Genomic DNA, 20,015 nt, shown 5'->3' on the forward strand with positions numbered 1-20,015 from the left:
CGGCTGGCTCAGTAGACGAGCACCTGGCAGGTACAGATTTGGGCGCCGCGCTTCAGCCTGCTTGCGCAGGCACGCAGAATGGATTTGGTCTTTTGGTTGGGTGCGTGCCGCGTTGCAATCCCGGAGTACGAAGCAAGAGTTCCAGAAACATTTGGTACGAATCGAATACTTCATTATTAGATGACCCAGGCTGCTAGAGCAGCTTCTGCTTTTAGAAACCAGGGCGATGACGATTCCCAACGCCACAGCAATGCTATAACAAGGTTTCAGACAACACCGTAAAAAAGTTGTCTCGAAAGTTGGACTGCAAATTTATTTTTAAAAATGCAAAAATCTCTAAATTTTTCACCTGTTAAGTGCTTCTATTTTGAGACAAAATGGCACCAGCTGCGGTTTTTTGGGTTATTACAGGGCATCTCAATGGCTAGCTACAAGTGCAGACCTTGGCAAGGAATGGTTCCTGAACAACAACAATTTTCTAGAATTGCCCAGATTAAGATTTCTTACACTTTAGAGCATGATACTTGAAAAAATTTTTCTTCAGAAGGAGGCTTCTACACCTCTACTGGACCTTGTCTTAAGCAACATGAATTTTTTTCAGATAAACAAAATGTCAAGAATTTATCTCCTTTCGTTCGGAATGACCCAGTATTGATGCAGTTGTGTGGCTAGTTTTTAATGGCTCTCAGATAAAATAATAAGCTAGGCTATGAGAATGAACAGAGCAGAAATTACTAGAAACAATGAGGCCAAATGAAATTAATGTGAGACAAGCAAAAAGACATTCAACATGGTGCATCTGATTTTTACTAGCACAATACCTACGTTGAAAGTGATGGCTTTACCATTTGTATATCATGGCCACCTTTAAGAAGATTGGTTTATTGGGGTTTACCGTCCCAAAGCGACTCAGGCTAAGAGGGACACCACAGTGAAGGGCTCCGGAAATTTCAACCACCTGGGGTTCTTTAACGGGCACTGACATCGCAGAGTACACGGGCCACTAGAATTTCGCCTTCATTGAAATTCGGTCGGTGCGCTTGGGATCGAACCCGCATCTTTCGGCTCAGTAGCCGAGCACCGTAACCACTGAGCCACCGCGACAGGGCACCTTTCAGAAGCGTTGCAGCAAATACATTGCAGTAAGGAATGGTGAACACTTTATTGACAGCTGGAGGACAATAATACGCGTCCAGACAACACTGCTCATTCTCCCCGCAAAACCATGCAAGAGGCCTGAGCAGCCAACTACTAGAATTGTAATATCAAAGGAACAATGCGCATGTATTTACAACAGTGCAGTGTGATTTTTTTTTTGAACGCAAATCTATCTTGCAAGTTTGATGAGATGAATGTGCTTAAATATATCTTTACTTCTTGGCATTTGTTCGATGCCAGGTACCAACAGTACTTAACATAGTGGATATGATCAGCTGTGAGCAAGCAGGCCCACTGTGAATCAAATTTTATCCATGACAGTGCAACAATAATGTAACGAAGTATGCACCATGTAATCAAAATGTAGACTATGTTAAATTGTACTTTGGCGAACCACGACAGTCTTGCATTGTTGGGGAGCGTGTCTTGCGCACCACCACTGAAAAATTCTCGCATTATAACCTAGACTGCCGCTAGTGTTACATTTGTTTTTCTCATAAAACGAGGAAAAGCAAATAGGGAAATGGGGGTTACTGCAATGCAAGGCACAAGAACAGATCATGACACCTGTACTGTCAAACAGAAAATGACAGATAACCTTTAACGCCCTGTTCAAATGTATGCTGACCCTCTGTTCAAGCAGGTGGTAATTCTCTGTTCAAATGTGCGTGTTGTAATCCACAAAGCTACTCCTCTTGGCGATGAATAAGTGGTAACAAACGCAGAACAACAAAAATTGAGACCAACAGAGTGCACGCCTCTTTTCCGAAAAGATCCCACTGTTTTTCCCAGTGCTGTCAATGGCTGGCCTCATTCTCCGTGTTCGGTGGCAAACTGCACCGATACTTGGCCTGTCATTGCGTCCGTCACCATGGGCAGGGTCAGAATCCCATGGTCTTCGCTCACATTGGCCGCTGAAGCTGGATCCAAGGCCACGGCCACACAGCCCTGCTCTGTTCCAGCCCCTTCCTGTCCCTCAGTGACGCCACTGAGTGCCAGTCCCCCAGGCAGGGCAAACACAGTGTTCCCCCCTTCTGAGCTGATTGGGATCAGAAGCACCCTCTCTCCACCATCCGAAGTGGGAACCTTGAGCACGGCAGCGTTGGCGAACCCTTCCTCACCTTCCATGTGCAAGCCCTCCTGACCACCCGGTACCATCATGACAATGGGCATCTGGTTGCCTTCACCACCAGCTGCTGCGGTATATGTCATGCCTGCTGCCGCAACTGCTTGTTCTTGGCCCTCACTGACTTCTGCCATTGCCGCTGCGGCCATGTCTCCCTGTCCTGTCTCGTAGGCTTCTCGAGGTGGGCACAGCTCTCCAGAGCCCACCGACAGCAATGGTGCCTCTGTGTTGAGTGCACCAACAACCTTGGTCTCACTGGCCAGCTGGGCTGATGTAGTGGTCATGTCACCAGATACCATGTATGACGATGTGTCCATCGTCATGATGCGGGCAAGAGACGATGCCGTGCCATCTCCACTCGTCAGCATAGCCATTTCTTCCGAGGTGACGGCAACTCCTTCTTGCGACTCCTCAGGGTGATGGACAATGGCAAAGTGGATAACCTCGCCATTTTCAGACTCTACGGCCAAGTGCTCCAAGCCCTCCTGGTTGGCAGCCATCAGCAGCTGTGCCGTATGAGCACTCATTTCTGCCTCCATGCCGGTGTCCTGGTTCTCGGCGGCTTCCTGATGGATGTCGGCACTCTCCATCTGCTCTGGCTCAGCGTCTGGATTGGATTGCGGCTGTTCCTCCATCAGTTCGTCCGGATGGGGGTCATCCGCGGTTATCTGTTCTTGCTGTTCAGACTCGTGCTCTGGCTGCGGCTCTGGCTCTCCAAGTTGCTGTATGACCAGCTCTTCGCTGCCTTCCTGCTCAGTTGCTTCTTCCATGCCTTCTTGCTGCAAGGAAGCCATGTGGTGCTGCTGGTCTGCGAGCTCGAGGTCTGCAGAGTCCATCGTCACAGACTCCATGCCTTGGAAGTCGGTCAAGTCCCGAGGGTCCTGGCTGATGGTTGCAATGCCGTCGGCTGTGTTTATGGACACGGTCACTTGGCCGGGGCCTGTGGCTTCTGCAACAGCCCTGGCTAACTGTGTGGCCAGATCCTCTTGCGGATTTATGGCTACGGTAGTGGTGATGCCGTCCTCTGTAGTGGCCACCAACTGGCCTCCACTGAGGTCTGCGGACGACAGTGTGCCGTCTCCCGTAACCATGTTGATCACCGAGTCATCAGTGGCCACAAAGGCCTGGTCTTGGCCTTGTCTGCACATGGAAAATACAATAAGCACATATCATCATATTGTTGAGCCTGGTTGTAATACAAAAAGTACTCGATCCAAATATAAATTTCCCAAAAAGAGAGTTGTCCTGAAGTTCACTGAATTGCACTTTGTTCTCTGGTTGGTTGGTTTATGGGGTTTAACGTCCCAAAGCGACTGAGACTATGAGAGACGCCGTAGTGAAGGGCTCCGGAAAAGCAGCCACCACTCATGCTGATGCCATATGCTGATATTACGGGAAATATGTGACCCATGACATATTGGTTATCCCTTTAACTCTGTCCTTACTGTGGGAAAACAAGCAATTCCGGGATGGTGTGCATAAATTTTTTTTTTTCACCCATTAATTTAAAAATATTTGTTTATTGCAGCCTATCATAGTGTAGCTGATAGGATTCTATTTTCAGTGGTATGAAGAAAAAAACAGAACATACGTTGCTTATGAAACAAACAAAAACCTTTGATTGGCAAAATCTGAGTGATTCGCACAAAGAGCTACAAAATATTAAACATATCCAGTCGGAAAATAAAAAAAATCTAGAATATATGTTTTCTTCATGCTAAACTTTCCAGTAAGAAAAAAAAACAATTGCTCACGCGCAGTGCTTTGGACTACTCCACAGTGTAAGGCCTCAGGGTGTCTAGCAAGCTACCTTTTTTTGAAATTCAAACTTCTTCACGTTTTCCCTGACCATTGAAGAGGAGGAAAAACGTAATGGCCAATGATAAAAGACAGTATACATGAACCCGCAGGAAGGAAACCATTCTCTAAAACTGAAAATGTTGCACTGAAAACACAGAGCTTTACATTCTTCTTTCTAAAAGAAGTCCATCTTCAACCTGTGACTCATGAAGCAACCGTAGCTTCTCCTCTTCCAGCTCTTTAATGAAGATAGCTGTTCTCTTCTTTTTCTTCTGAGCATTCCCAATAAGGATGCGAAATTATAGAATTTTTTGTTTTGAACCTAATAAGCGTAATAACAACTGACTGCAAATAATATCAAATATTGCTACAAGGTTTATGGGTGTTTAATGTCCCAAAGCGACACTGGCTATGAGGGATGCGTGAAGGACTTAGAAAATTTCGACCACCTGGGGTTCTTCAACGTGCACTGACATCGCACAGTATACGGACCTCTAGATCTAATTTCGCCTCCATCAAAATTTGACCGCCACAGCTGGGATAAAACCCGCGTATTTCGTGTGAGCAGCCGAATGCCATAACCACTAGGCCACCGTGGCGGTAATATATAAAATATTTTGGAATAGTTCAAAATGTCAAGGTAGATAGGTTTGTTTTCATTGAACATAGTGATAAAACGAAAGATTTATTGCACAAAAGTAATTTACTCCCCACCGTCATTTATCTACACGGCGTGAGTTGGTCATACAAAGCATACTCATAGTGTTCAGAGGAAAAGGTCTACTAAGGCAAATTCCAAAAACTATAGGAAAAAACCCAAACCTAAATTTCGATAGAATCTAATATGACAGCATTACTTAATGCTTACATGACAAGGAGAATGACAGTGCCAGGGGAGAATGATAACGACATTTATAATGCAATCTCAAACTGCTCTAGGCGAACCATACCCGAGGGGTCCCAAAAGAAACGCTCACAGCACACTAAAATATGGAAGCAACGGATATGCCAGCGCTATTTCAGAGCAAGCACTCCCGATGCATGCACCACAATTGTACGAAGCCAAGCCCTTGATACTGCACTATACGCAGCATCCCATGCAGCATCAGCCACCGTCACTGTTGTGCTACCGCTACTCGGTGTTCCGAGGTGCCCAGTCCTGCGCCCGTTTACCCTTCTTAGCTCTGTCTACACCATTCAACTCCTTCAGTGCCTTCCTTTCCTCATTGACCTACACCACCTTCTTTTTCTATGTCCACAGCCATCTTCCTCACATTTGCATGTTGTGCGCTTTGGCCTAAGGTCATTGAAAAGGTGGCTTCTCTTAACGGCTTTTAAGTCGAAGGCTGCTTTAACTACCTTGAAAAGCTTGAAAAAAAAAAAAGAAAGCAATTCACACTAACACCCTGGTTTTGAATATAACGCGAAGTGCACTCTGGTGCACTATTTTATGACTTCCATGGAATTTCACAGATTCTTTGTTCTCTGTTCACAAAATTTTACTGCCGTGAAGGTACTTTAACAGGATACAAAGTACACAAGTTTACTGCATAAGGTTCCATTTTTGCATGCTCTCAAGTTCTGGATGCTTCTCTGCGACTTCGGAGGTGCATCAAACTTGTTCTGGTGGTTCTAGCATATGGAATAATAATCGAGCTAGGGTGGTGGTGCCTGCAGTGCCATAGAAAATAAGGTTGCACCATCAGCCAACTTCCTTGCGTGATAACAGCAGAAGGCTTCCATGGACGCATTGTCAAAAAGAAAGATAAAAAATGCAATATGACAACTTATGATTAGACTGGTGTCGAATCTGTAGCACATACTGCAGTGCAGCTGCCAATTTATCAATTCATTAACAATGCCACGAAGAGGAGACTAACAGCTTTTCTTTTCGTCCTCAAGGATTAAAAAAAAAAAAACAGCACCTCAATAAAAAGGTGGTTTAGGGGTTCTTGAACAAATACTGCGACAAATATTTTGACTGCCCATGAAAGCCTTCTCTTGTTACCCGCCAAGCAGCAGCGTATGCCCCGACCAACCAACTCACCCTTGATGTCCTGTGCAGATGTGTGCTGCAAACAGGTCTTCCGACTCAAAGCCATTCAGGCAGCCAGCACAGATCAGCTGAATAAGCTCTCCCGTAGATTCTTCTTGGCTTTCCTGCGGGCTCACCTCAGTAAGCATGTGCCTTCCTGCAGAGCAGAAAAAAGTGTCAGTTCCTTACTGAAAGGCATCAACCAAAAGCTAAACATGGCTTATAATTTGACACGCCCACCCGCATACCGAACAAGTGCTGTTTAGAAGAAAAGAATAATGGTAACTTATTTCTATTTTTTGTTATCTCATAACTTAGAACTCACAGATGGCTTGAGGGAAAGCAAGAGTTCAGTTAGGCTCATGCGTAATGCATTTTCACTGCTTGCAACCTGCATGCTCAATCAGAGAGTTATCCAGGACTGTACCATTGCCCAAATTCACATCATCACAGATGACAGTCAACTAAAGCTTGCAGACCTGCTTGGACAGGAGAGCTGTGCGTTTAAGAAATTCATGCCACAAAAAAGCATACTGGCTTGCAAGGCAGGGAAACTTGGTGTAAATTCATTTGCAACTTAAAATGAGCAGTGGTTTAAGTTGAAAAGAAGAAGACAAATAAAAGCTAGTCAGGGCCAAATGGTACATTCTAATTACATATGTGAGAACATAAGAATGTCAAGAGAAATGTGTCTTCAAGTCCAAGTTCACTTCATGCTGCAGAGAGTACATTCTATCAAATTCCATTATAACAAAGCAGTTTTTTATGTCAGTCACACTGGATGTTGCACATCAGTGTTCATTGAAATGAAATTGTCAGTTCTCAGGCTAGCTGCGTAATATGAAGAGTAGGGTGTTCAGCTATGTTTCAAACAGGCAGTTAACCAGCATAAAACGTATGATCTTTGTACGTAGCTATTATTGCATCAGTGTGCCTTCATTGTTGCAAGACTGAAAAAAGCTATGTATTTGTCAGCAGGTTGAAACATATAGTACGAGTGAACAGCGAAACAGTGGATATTTTTTTCGGCACCTTCGGCATATACTGCTTCCATTTTCCCCATCTACAGCACAGTTTTCTAGCACACACACGTATTCCTACAGCAATCTGACCTGGTGCCAGCTCTGAATGCTGCATACTGGCCAGTGCAGAGGGCTCTTCGTGAAGTCGCATATGAGAGTCCAAAGCTTTCTTCTTGAAGAAGCCTGCAAAGAAAAAAAATGGAGGAGGTCGAAAGCAAAGTGATGTCACGGCCAAATGTGAAAGGCCTCAGCGCCATCTTATATTACATCAGTAGGCAAAATCTAGCTCAATTTGCCAAAGGTAATCACGTCTACAGGAGCCCTCACCGCCAGAGGTGCATGTTGGTGGGTGGGGGGGGGGGGGGGGGCCTCATGGAACTTGAGCCCCGACTCGCAGCAAGTAAGATCGACATATGGCGCCCCATAATGGCTGCTTGGTGTAATGGTCATTCAGTTCACCGGTAAGCTAATGTACAGTCATGGACAAAAGTTTGCGGGATGTGGATTTGCGAAAAAAATTTATTTCTGCGTTGCCTCCCTAGACAGGCAGATTGTATTTTTGCAGCAGATGGAGCACGTATGTGTCCTTATGTTCCTATGCATTTTAGTGATGTACTGTGCCTGACCTCACAGCAATAAATTTTTTTCCACGAATTTGCATCCTGCAAACTTTTGTCCATGACTGTGCCTGTTAAAGCAGAAAGGGAGGAAACGAAGCAGTAGTAAAGAGGCAAGGATCCTGCTTTTGAAAACCTGTGGTGGAGGAGGGAGAGACAGAGTGGGTGGGGGAAGAAAAACAATGGCTAGGGACAAAACTATGCTCCTCGACAGCTTTACCTGGCTCTGCAGCCAAGGCTAGGCTAGGGTGGGCTACCTCAACCTAGTGTCCTTGCAAATGCTCCTTATAGAAACACTGCCTCAGCGAGAAAACAAGCCTGAAAGTTCAAAGCTAGCACACTGTCTATGCGTAGATGCCGACAAATATACTTATTTGGAGAGCTTAAAGTTTATTTTTGGGTTAAATATTTCAGTACAACATAGAAACAAACCGACTTTTTTTTGCGATTTGATCCCCAACATCCCCACTTAAGGCTTCCATGCGACTGCACCATTCTGGATATTGGGCACGCATCGTGCACAAAGCATGGTGGCCACATCTATTAACTCTCGCCTTCGATGGCTGCACTGCTTGGCACGCCACTGTTGTGCGTACATGTTGGGACAAAGCCCAGATGTGAAAGTCAACGTGCCTTAGTGGGCAACTGCACTGTATCCGCTGCACGGAAGGCCCGAAAGACAAAGACTGCGAAGATGACGAGACAGACAAGAATCCAAAACTACCAGCAGCACGCCCGGGGCAAGTGTTCTGATGGCGTTGCTTTGCAGTCACGTGACCGTATGTGACGCAAGTAAGGTTGGAAAAATTGCAGCATTAGATGCGATGTGAGAATCGGTGCTGCACAAGCCTAGAGTAGGAATCGTGCCCAAAACTTCTGCATCCGAATATTCTATCAGCAATATTTCTGCACAGTTAAAAAGAGCAGCATATGAAGAATTGCATGTTGAAGGCTTTAGAGACTATGATGCTTAGCGCACGAAGGGCTGCTCCTCTTTGAACAAAGGTAAATCAATTTTGAAAGCATTTTTTATTTTATTTAATTTTTTTATTTTAGTTGCCTTAGTGAATCTTCCGAGCCAAGTCTTTCGGCATACACTATTCAGCTCTAATGAACTTCCTCTTTTCTCCTAACTAAATTTGCAGTCGAAAACTATATTCCCTGCGAATTGGTACTGAACTGAAAATCCCCCATTTGCACCAGCCTACTTCGCATCCAAGCCACGAGGAAGGTGCCAGTTTTTCGCAGCTTGTGTGGTTCATAAACTAGTACTGATGCCAACTGCGTGTGCCAGCGTTTATACAGCTTCAGTGTGCAATAGCAAAACCAGATCACCTACCTCTTCCACAAGTCAGGCACCTGAAGTCCGTGTCGCCGCGATGCATTCGCAGGTGATTGTACAGCCCCACTTTTGTGGCCAGTTTGCGGTTGCAGCCCTGCCAGGGGCACGGCGTTGGGGGCCTGAATGGCAACAACACAAGAGGTGCTCAACAACAACAAGCACAACTGAGAAGTACACGTGCACAATAAGCAAACAAATCTCCTGCACCTTACAGGAGTGCAGATGGCAGTGCGAATTTTTACAGTGGTTTGGCACATGCCAACGTGGCAGCTTGCATTACTGAGAGGTTACACATCATTTGCCATGTGAGCAACGACACTAACACTACAATAAAATAGTATCAGCAGCTGATTGCCTACGATGGCATTCAGCTTAACAGCTAAATGACATAGGCACTAAGCCACTGCGGCAAGCAATAATACAACAGTAGGGTTGCAGGTTTCTCCACGTTCGTTGTCGTGACTTGATTCTCGGTGTTGACTTCCTTCATGAGAATGGGGCCATTATTAATCTCCGGCAGTACACAGTTGTGTTTTCTACGAAGAAAGCTGATGAAACTCCTGCCAATTGCCAATACAGCTCTGCCCTTTGAATTTCCTCCGAGAATGTTTTGATCTCGCCATGCGGCAGTGTTTTTATCAGTGTCGACTGCGACGGATTACATGACGGAACAGCAGGCAGAGAGGACAACCCTTCACTGTTGCTCATGCACGCCATTTGTTTGGCCTGAAGCCTCGTCCACCTCCATAATGGCAGGTCTTAACTCCTGGTAATGAATCTTACAAATGAACCTCAGCATCTCTTTTGCGCTGCATCCATAGCGTTCACTGACCAATTAGCAGATGTTTCTGAATATTTTGCGTCCGAAGCTGTAGGACCTCGGGACAAGTTTCTAGATCGCACTGGCATCAGCTCACGGATATCGGAGGTTCAAAACCATCATCTATATGCCTCAGTGCTTCAATACACAATCTGCTTCACGTCTTCTTTGAAAGCTCGAAAAATGGCCATCATGAAACACCGCATCATCACGTCCGACAATGCCCACCCATAACACAACAGCTGTACTGCACTTCACCTAAAGAACACGAGGCCATCCGAACACAGGTGAAGGAGATACTTAATGGCGGCATTATTCGGCCATTTCAGAATCCACGGTCGTCGCCTGTCATTCTGTTAAGAAGAGGGATGGGACACTGCGTTTCTGCGTAGATTACAGGAAGCCAGACACCATATCTAAAAAGGACATACATGCTGCCCCGCATTGACGACTCACTCAACAGACTTCGCTGCTTCAAGCATTCTTTTCTTGAATGACTTAAATAGCGAGTGCAGGCAGAAAGAGGTTGATGAATAGGACTGTGAAAAAATGGTGTTCATAACATTTGATGGCCTATATTAATTTAATGTGTTGTCCCTCAGTCTCTGTTCAGAGCCGGCGACATTCCAGTGACTCATGGATACTATCCTTGCTGGCCTCAAAAAGATAGCCTGTTTAGTTTATCTGGGTGACGTGGTCGTGTTTTCTGAAACCTTTGACCACCATCTTGAATGCTTGCAGACAGTATATTAGATGCTCTGCAGTTGGCCAACTTAACACTCAAGCCCGAAATATGCGACTTTGGCTAGGAACAATTCAAGCTTCTCAGCCGCCATGTTGTGGGTGCCAGCAGTGTCCGACCCGATCCCAATAAAACTGCACCTGTAGCCGAATTCCCCATTCCTATCATAAAGAAAATGCTCAAACGCTTCCTGGGTCTGTACACCTGCTGCTGTCGCTTTACCGCAGACTTCTCCAAGATTACCGAACCCCTGACCCATTTAACACATGACAATCACCATTCGCCTGTACTGCCAAGCAACAGGAGGCTTTCACAGAGATGCGCCAATGACTCCACACAACCCCTACTCTTGCTCACTGTGATGAGGACGCAGATGCCAGGGTACAAACCAACGCCAGCAAAATCGGCCTTGGAGCTGTTCTCGTTCAACACCAAGAAGGTGTAGAGTGAGTGATCGTGTATGTGACTTTCATTCTCTCTTACGCTGAAACCAAATGCAGTAGAATCTCGATCATACGAATCTCATGGGGTCACGAAAAATATTTGTTTGAACCGAAGTTTGTATCATCCAAAATGAACGAAATTCGTATGCCGAAATTATGCAGATCTGTTTTCGGCTGACAGGATTTACTTACGGCCGTGGCCATTGCTGACTCATGATGTAGGAACTGTACAGGCCGAGTGTGGTCGCGATGTCAGTGATGTGCGGGCAGCGAGTACTTGGTACTCGAGGGTGCCGTTGCGGCTCATGCGTTTGTGTAATCCACAGAGGGGCACGGGGTTGTTCGTAACATCTGTATTTCTGCCCATAGCACACAATGCACTCTGGCCAGGACATTTTATGAATTTGTACCATCCCAAAATTCGTACCAACCAAGATTGTATAATCGAGATTCTACTGCACTGGGACTTGACTATGACCTCGCAGGTATCATGTTGCCGCTAGGTACTTCCGTTCTTCCTCCTCTAAAGATGCATTGTCGCGATGCAAGTCACTGTAAGAAGATGGCAGAGAGAATCAAGAGCCACACTCACGCGTGAACTTCCATGTGGGCCATGAGCTGCTCGCGCTGAAGGAAACGGCGGTGGCACTTGTGACACTCGTGCACAATGCTGTGCAGTGACAGATGGCTCCACAAGGCCTGGGAGTTGGCCATCTTGGAGCCACAAATCTGGAAAAATACACACAATCATGTGCTCTCACTAATGCACAACTGGTGCAAACGAAACAAGATAAAGTGAAAGCCAAAATAATCGCAATAAGTAAGTTTTGGCTTCATAATGCATCAATTCAGGAGAACCTTTCTGGCAAAGGTGGTTCTTGATTCGATAGATATTACCATATTTTTGATGTAAATTGGTTTTTGGTTTTTGAGGAAAGGGAATGGGCAGTATCTGTCTTGCCTATCTCAGAGGAAACCTGAACTGCGCTGTAAGGGAAGGGAGGAAGGTTGGAGTGAAAGAAGAAAGAGAGAAAGAGGTGCCCTAGTAGAGGTCTCTAATAATTTCGACTGCCTGGGGATCTTTAATGTGCAGCGCACAGCACACGGGCGCCTGTTGCGTTTCGCCTCCATCGAAACACGGCCACCGTGGTCGGGTTCGAACCCGTGTACTCCTGCTCGGTAGACGAGCGGCTTAACCACTAAGCCACCGCGGAGGGAATATTTTTGATGTGAAGTCCAATTTGTGTGCCCTTGTACATCACACTCAATTCAATAAAATTGAAAATCCGTGGTAGAAAAGCTGGGGGAAGATGGTTGTTTGAAAGTGAAAACCTCAACATTAAGAAAGAGGGAGGGAGGCCTTAGTCTTCCAAACAATATTATGACAAAGAACTTTATTATTATTACTATAATTTGCTGGAAGAAGAGTCCCCCCAAGTTGAAACATTCAACAGTGGGCTAAGGCTCCCCCTTGCCCTTGTTCAAGTTTGCACTCCAAAGCTGCTGAGATGGTACACGACACACCAAGGTGGCTTCATGTTCTGCACATGCCTGGTGTGGCACTGTAATGTTTCCACCTGCAAAGCTGACAGCCTGCCCAAAGTTGGCACCAGACGTACCTCACAGATGTTGGCCAGCTCTGGATGCACACTTTGGATGTGGTTGCGGCGTGGCCCTGGCTGGACAAAGAGAAGGCCACAGTGTTGGCACTGGTATTGGTGACTCTCTGTCTCCATGTGCTTCACGAATGTGGCAAACAAGCCGAACCAGCTGTGGCACACTCGACACCGGTAGTTGCGTGGCTCTGAGCGGTTGTACTTCTCCTGTACACGATGAAGCGTGGGTGGAACGGAATCATTAAACAAATCAATGCACGGGATCAGGCAATTTTTACTTGGATTCATCTTTATCACAAAAGGCTACAGTGGAAAAAAAAAGGGAAAAAAAAGAATTGGTAAAAAAAATAAAACTAGACCAATGCCATTTTCAAGTATGCACTTGTTTCATACTCTGTCTTCAGCTCACTTCAAGCATAGTGCAATAAATGCTCTATTTGCAGTTATCCTCTCTATGAAAGGCCATTTTGTCCACTGTTTTCATATAACACATTTGGAAAACCTAACTTCTTTAGGAGCATTTCTGTTAACTTCTGGTAAGAGGAATGAATTTCCTGGCCCCTTCAAGTTTGTCTTAAAGGTACGTCCATGTATGTACCGTATTTACTTACGTAATTTGTGCACTCCCCCCCCCCCCCCCCCCCCCCCCTAAAATTAAAGCTTTGAAAAGAGGGTGTGCAAATTATGCAGATATTTCACGAACATGTCCTAAAAAGCTCTACAAAGGTCACAACATAGAACGCATACGCTATATTGCAGTGTATAAGTCGAACCCACTACTCGCACCCCTCGCTGGCAAAAACAAAAGTTAACTCCAAACATAAGTCGACGCATAACCCTCCCACCAGCCGCCCATGTCCACCCTCACCCCAGACCCACATTATGTAGCTCCCCGCTTGATGGCATGATGGCGCGTGCCCAGCTCAAAGCAACAAACGCGGAATGACACAATCGCAAAGCCAGCAATCAGAGGAAAATGGAGATACAAAGCGATAAAACAGTGCCCTCGTATGCGACCCGGCCGAGCAGCGCCAAACAGAATAGCCAATGGTTTGGCAGTTTCGGATTCTGGTGCGACTCACGCAACGAAGGGAGGTTACTGGAAGTTTGCTCTCGGAGTCGTTCGGATGGGAAAGTGACCGCCGGTGCGAGTGAGCCCGGTAAATGGCGCACAATTGACTTTTTGTTATCGGAAGCTATTTATTACCGCCCTTTTTTTTTTTGACGCCGATCACTCACCTTGCGCAGCTGCAATCGGCAACATGGCCGCATCGAACTTCTCACACCTGCTTTGCAAGCATCCGTGTGCACGTCGGTGTGCTTGCGCAGCACGGAGCACAAAATGTGCAAGTAAAAGCTCTCTCTTTTTTTTTAAAGACATCTGGGTAAAAAGCTGGGGGTGCGCAAATTACGCGAGTAAATACGGTATTTGATAGTCGTTCGTAATAAAAGTTGTTAGAGGCTCAGCGCTCGTCCTTGTCTACTCTCAGTCTGTACCAACACACCCAATTCACAGAATTAATACTCCTGCAGAGCCTCTTAAAATTTACTCTTCCTTGTTTTATCTTGCAAATTAACTGGTACGGTGGACAGTGACGCATGTCACTAACTGCATTACGAAAATGCGCAGTATACACATAATCATTAATATATGATTTCTATGGTGCAAAATAAAGTGAAGCATTAAAAGCCAGATGCTCGTATTTTAACATGGGGTAGTAGTAGGCATGACATGTGGGCTGCACCCCTTTCTCGCTCGACTCACCTGGACACGCATGTACTTGTTGGCGTGCTCAGCACTGAGAAAGTGGTCCTGCAGGTGCTCGTTGTCATCGAAGACCATGTCGCACATGGAGCAGAAGCTGTCCGACTTCTGGTTGTGGCGCAGCGAGTGGCGTTGAAAGGCGTTGGGGCACGAGAAAGTCTGGCCACACGCGGTCACAATGCACTGGAAGCGCTTCTCAAGCCGGTGCAGATTGTGCATGTGCAGGTAGTACAGGGCATAACTCTTGATCACAGCATCACACACGTGGCAGTAGTGGCCAACCTGCATGCCACATCAGAGGGAAGCGGTCAAAGAAGGAAGCAGAGAATTAATACAGTACTGGCTCCACTAGAGTGAAAGCAGTGGGCTGCAGTACACTACGCACACCCTGTTCACATTTTCGTTAAATCTGGTAGCAGCCGTTTTGATTACAGCCCACCATATTTATTTTTTTCGATACCCTAAGGGCCCTTGAGGGCATTACATAAGGGGGGATTCGTCAAAGAAACATAACAAATTTACAATACAAAATACAAAGGGCTGAAAACAGGAATGTGGACTACTTTCAGTCTTTGCTAACTGGTCTCATTCACATGCATTGTGGAATATTTCCAAGTGCAAGCAAACAACGACACAGAGGAGGGGGGCTGAACCTATACCAACTTGCTCAATTTTTATACTCACTCACGTGATCACGCAGGCCCCTTAAACAAACTTCTGCACTTTACACCGAGAGCCCTTATTTGCTCTCCCCTGGTGTGTGAACAACCATGACAATGCCATGGTTGCACAAGTCAGCACAACTCCCCATCCGAGTGTTTTACCTCCTGCAAGGAACATGTTTTGTCACTAAATGGAGAAGGTGCATAACGTGCCACCTGAACAGCTTAGCCGAAGCATGGACTCTTGCCATCAGTACTCGTGGAGACACTTGTTACAAATGATGAGTGGGAAGTGGCACATGGACAGTTCTTCATAGAACAGTGGCGACAATATTGCAGTACTGTTCTTTTCCGATGACTCCAACACCACCACAAAAATTTTAGAAGCAATGACTTCTTGCGTGTGAAGAGATCGAATTTTCGTATTTTGCAGTACAGTCGCACCCCGTAACGACTCCCATTAATATGGACGACTCGAATTATGGAAGTTTTCCGGGGTGTTAAACTTTTTCAGTATTCTTATGCCTCATTAAGATGAAAACTTGCGGCCCGAATAACGGACAGGCTGAAAATGCACGGAGCCCAATGAGGCCCATGTATTTTTCTGCCATTATTATGGACAGTGATGAAGAAAAAAATCCTGACTGCCCCTGCCACATGTTCTGCCCCTTGTATTTTGAGTGTAGGGCAACAGCAAAAGGCAGTGTGAAAGTGCAAATGACATAGTCAAGGCCTTTTACAGCGTTTGCAGTTTCATGCTTTACAGTAAGAATGTGCTCAGCTGACACACCTTACCATTTGCCGCACAGCATAAATGTGTGTGAAAAAAAATTCTCTCCTTGCAGCTTGTGCTACATTGGAAACCACACTCAGCAGCTGCCAACCGAGTGAGTGCAGTGTTCTTGGGATGTGAACAGTTGTGTTAACAGTCGTAGTAGGAGACACCATATATACTTGCGTAAGGGCCACCCCTGTGTAAGGGCCGTACCCCCAGCTTGGCAGCCAGTATTTCGGGGAAAGAAAAAAGTCAGCCAAAAGAACTGCTTCATGTGTGCGACACTCGTTACAGGCAAGTATGTGTTGTTTCGCGTGCCGGACACCGGCTGGAACCGCGAACGTGTGGTGCTGCAGCGCTGCTAACTCGTTTTGCACATTCTGCATTTGCACCAGAAATAACAAAACGTTATGCTGCGAGGGGAAAAAACAAAGAACAAAACCTACAATGGTGTGCACCCATGCTAGCTGAGCATTTCTAGTCTGCCAGGCTCGAGTGCCACAGTAGTGCGCCGTTTGCTCAGAGCCATTAGGCTTAGTGTGCTTCGCATCGAAGCCGCACCGAAAGTGCTTTGAACGTAGTCATGGTTAACTATATAAGGTCTAACCTTGTCATTAGTTCACTATCATTCCACTATAACCTCACATTAATATGAACCTGTAACTGATTTCCGCAACGCCTTTGGCAGTAAAGCGCAGTGAAATGCGCACCAGTTGAATGCCACCTCACGCTGACGGCCGTGGGTCGCACACATGGCGTGCTGCTCTGAACCGTCAGACAGTCGAGAGCCAGATCCTCGGGGGATCATCTTAACTTAGCATCACATGACTTCTGCCAGTGAACTGAAATACCAATCTCTTCTACCTTATATGCTTAATTCGTGCCGATTGTCAGGTGCGCGTCCTGACATCCATACTTTCAATGCAATATTTATTCAGTGCTGGGACAGTGCTAATTCATCCTAAAAATGCGCGCTGCAGCATAAAAAAGGGACGCATAATCAGGACCATTGTTCAAATATTTAAGGGACAATTTGTGTTCCTGTAGCCCTGATTGGACAAGAAAGCTGTACCTTTCATAGTGCTACAAATGACTTGTCAGATCAAGAATCCAAAAAAACCCGCAACCAGCACTCTTTTACAGAGTAAAGTGTTATGTTTTCTTATGTTATGCAGAGTCAAATGTCTTGAAGCTGCACTGCAGTTTGAGAGACGCCGTAGCAGGCATGAGCACTAGGAGCAGCATCTAGGGGTCACTACAACCACTAAAACTTTGTGCCAAAAACTAGAGAGAAAAGCAGTGTACTCAGGAAAAGAACAGAAACAAAACAAAAAAAGCACCTTTGTGGGGAACCCCAACTCCAGCAGCTTGGCATCTGAGGGGATGTCGGCTGAGCTGAGGTTGCCGCTGCTCGCCCCCTTGCTGTCCTCTGCCCCTTCGTCGGTGCCTTTCTTCACGGCCTCGACCAGTGCAGTGACTGAGCCCTCGCTGCCCGCGGCTTCCTCAGCAGGTGTGACTGGTGGCTGGTCTCCTTCCGAGCCGGGTGCTGTGATACTGTCCACAGCTCGCTGCTGAGACAGCTCTGTCTCACTGTTGTCCACTTCAGGCATGCTGTACATGTTGCCTGCGAGCAACACGAGCAGCCTCTCAAAAACAAGAGCCAAGAAGTCGGATACATGAGTCAAGTTTCTGCCCGAGTATAGAAATTACCAAACAAAGATTATTATCTGATTAGTGGCTAAAATCAGGGCAAGGGTGAAATCACACGAGTCATGGCTAAGTTGCGTGAGTCTTATCCAGCATAAAGCCCACCAAGCTTTGTAAAGTAATGGTAACCTTTGAAAAAAGTTGCCCCGGTCTCGCCTCCCCGTCTTTCCTTCTCCATCTCACTGGGCACGGCCATCCGTACCTCCCCAGGTGTGCGTAGGATGCCGTTTTTAATACAGAAGCAGCTTCTTTCCTTTTCCATCACACTGAGCGTGGTCGTCAGCGTGTTGGCGAGGTATGGGCAGCGCTTAGTGCTCAAGGGTGGTTTGGTTTGGTTTATGGGGTTCAATGTCCCAAAGCAACTAAGGCTATGAGAGGGTGGGGTCGTGACCTGTTCGTATCACCAGCAGTGGTGCAGGTTAGTGTTTGGAACACCCGAAATTCTCCACGTTGTGTACCATGCACTTCTGCCGCAGAGTTTTACGAATTCGTATCATCCCAAAATTCATACTGAACTTTGTCCGCACCCCTGAGGGTCTACTATGGTAATGCAGGACAATTACGCACTGATAATTAGGGGTGGGCAGCCACGCAGAGGCCAAGCACCTGTACAAAACAGTAGTGCCAAGAATGCCCGACACCTGTTGGGAGGGCGAATGATCAAGGAAAGGGCCTCACTCTGGACGTCCTCACTGGAGAAGTCTGGGAGTCCGCGCTTGACCCAGCGCATGTGCACGTGATGCTGGTGCATCTGGCAGGCCTGGGTATTGGCAAAGCGCATGCAGCACAGGAAGCAGGTGCTCGAAGAGCCTGCCAGGGCGTCCTCCTCACTGCTGGTGGCCTCCAGGCCCCCCGACATGTCCAAGATGCCTGCCTCGCCCGTGCCGCTCGAACCACCCTCTTCAGAGCCCCCTGCGGTCGCAGATGGACCCTGGCCAGTCGATGTTTGCTGCCCCACAGGTAAGTGCACGCCATCTGCCATGTGCTTCTGCAGAGGACACAAAATGTACAATGTCAGTACTACTACACCCCGTATTTCCTTGGCCTTCTTATGTGCACATCAAGACATTAACTTTGCACCTCATATCCCTGCCATTGACCAATGCATTAAAGACATTGCTGCGATGATTGTTGCAGCATGATTGTTGTTGCACCAGCCTTGGACAGATGTGCACACGAATGTGGGTTCAGCTTTATTGGCATGAAGGATGTTTGGGAAAACACATCAGCCCAGTTCAACAAATCTTTCGAATTCTGTGGTGGTTCCCACAAAAAAAATTCAGAAGGGCATACAGTCGAACCCGCATATATCGAACTCGCAAAAAAACGCCTAGGAGTTCAACATAACAGTAGCAGTAAATTTAACGACATACAGGGTCTGTTTTAAAAGTAGTAGGACTGGTTTTTCCCTGGGCGGACGAGAGGCGGTCTGCGCGTGCAGGATCGTTAAAGGGGGATATTAGGAACGGTGGGGAAAATCGGCAGTCGGCTCTCGGCCGTTGAAGAGAGCAGGTCGCTTGTACTGTGAACCCCTATCGAAACGTCTCGTCACGCAGAATCATGGAATGTTTACTGGATCAGCGATATGCGATCAAATTTTGTGTAAATCTTGGTAAAACGCGCAAAGAGACTCACGACATGATTAAGGAGGCCTACGGCGACGCTTCCATACGTAGATCAGGTGTTTTTTGAGTGCCACAAGCTGTTCCGAGAAGGTAAGGAAAGAGTGGAAGACAACGACCACTCCGGATGCCCTTCGACCAGCAAGACCAGCGAAAATTGGCAGCGAGTGAAACATGTACTGAACAGTGATCGTAGGATGAGTATCAGAATGATTGCCGATGACTTGAGCATTCTTCTAACTGAAGTTTTTGATATCGTGACAGAAAACTTAACCATGAGGAAAGTGCGCGAAGTTGGTGCCGGGAGTGTTGTCAGAGGAGCAAAAGGCCAACTGGAAAGCGATCTTCCAGGATCTTCTTCATCATTTGAATGACGACGCCGATTTTTTGCCCAGCATAAGGCGGCAACGCTGCCTCAGCCCCCTACAGCCCCGACTTGGCCCCGCCAGTCTTTTTTCTATTCCCTAGAATAAAATCGACGCTCAAGGGGAAACATCACGGATCGGTAGAGGCGGTTCAACAGGCCGTGGCGAGTTCAACAGGCCGTGGCGAGGGAGCTAAACAGCATTCCGGTCCAGGCGTTCCTGGAGGCGTACGAAAACTGGAAAACTCATAGGCAGCAGAGTACTATCCTCATGAATAAATATTTAATAAAAAAAATGAGTCCTACTACTTTCAGAACAGACCCTGTACGAACACATCTGAGATGGAAAAAAATTATTTCTATGATAGCCACTTATACTGCGCGCTGATCACTGAGAGA

At 46.5% G+C, this 20,015-nt stretch overlaps 1 protein-coding gene across 9 annotated transcripts in view; it reads right to left on the reverse strand.

The window, feature by feature from the left end:
• Positions 1-1,143: 1,143 nt before the first annotated feature.
• The window catches only part of LOC149341683 (uncharacterized), a 49,559-nt gene continuing 30,687 nt past the window's right edge, over positions 1,144-20,015 (reverse strand). For all 9 annotated transcript variants that reach the window (XM_089543848.1, XM_089543846.1, XM_089543851.1 and 6 more), the window contains 9 exons: positions 18,309-18,618; positions 17,264-17,547; positions 14,487-14,768; positions 12,725-12,928; positions 11,698-11,834; positions 9,098-9,219; positions 7,232-7,324; positions 6,132-6,276; positions 1,144-3,424 (listed from right to left, as the gene is read on the reverse strand). In XM_089543848.1, coding sequence (XP_089399974.1) covers positions 1,969-3,424; positions 6,132-6,276; positions 7,232-7,324; positions 9,098-9,219; positions 11,698-11,834; positions 12,725-12,928; positions 14,487-14,768; positions 17,264-17,547; positions 18,309-18,618 — 3,033 coding nt within the window. In that variant the 3' untranslated portion in view covers positions 1,144-1,968. The remainder of the gene's footprint in view (positions 3,425-6,131; positions 6,277-7,231; positions 7,325-9,097; positions 9,220-11,697; positions 11,835-12,724; positions 12,929-14,486; positions 14,769-17,263; positions 17,548-18,308; positions 18,619-20,015) is intronic.

This window comes from Amblyomma mixtum, chromosome 5, assembly GCF_055824585.1.
Source record: "Amblyomma mixtum isolate Tamu chromosome 5, ASM5582458v1, whole genome shotgun sequence".
In the NCBI taxonomy this organism is placed as follows: domain Eukaryota; kingdom Metazoa; phylum Arthropoda; class Arachnida; order Ixodida; family Ixodidae; genus Amblyomma; species Amblyomma mixtum.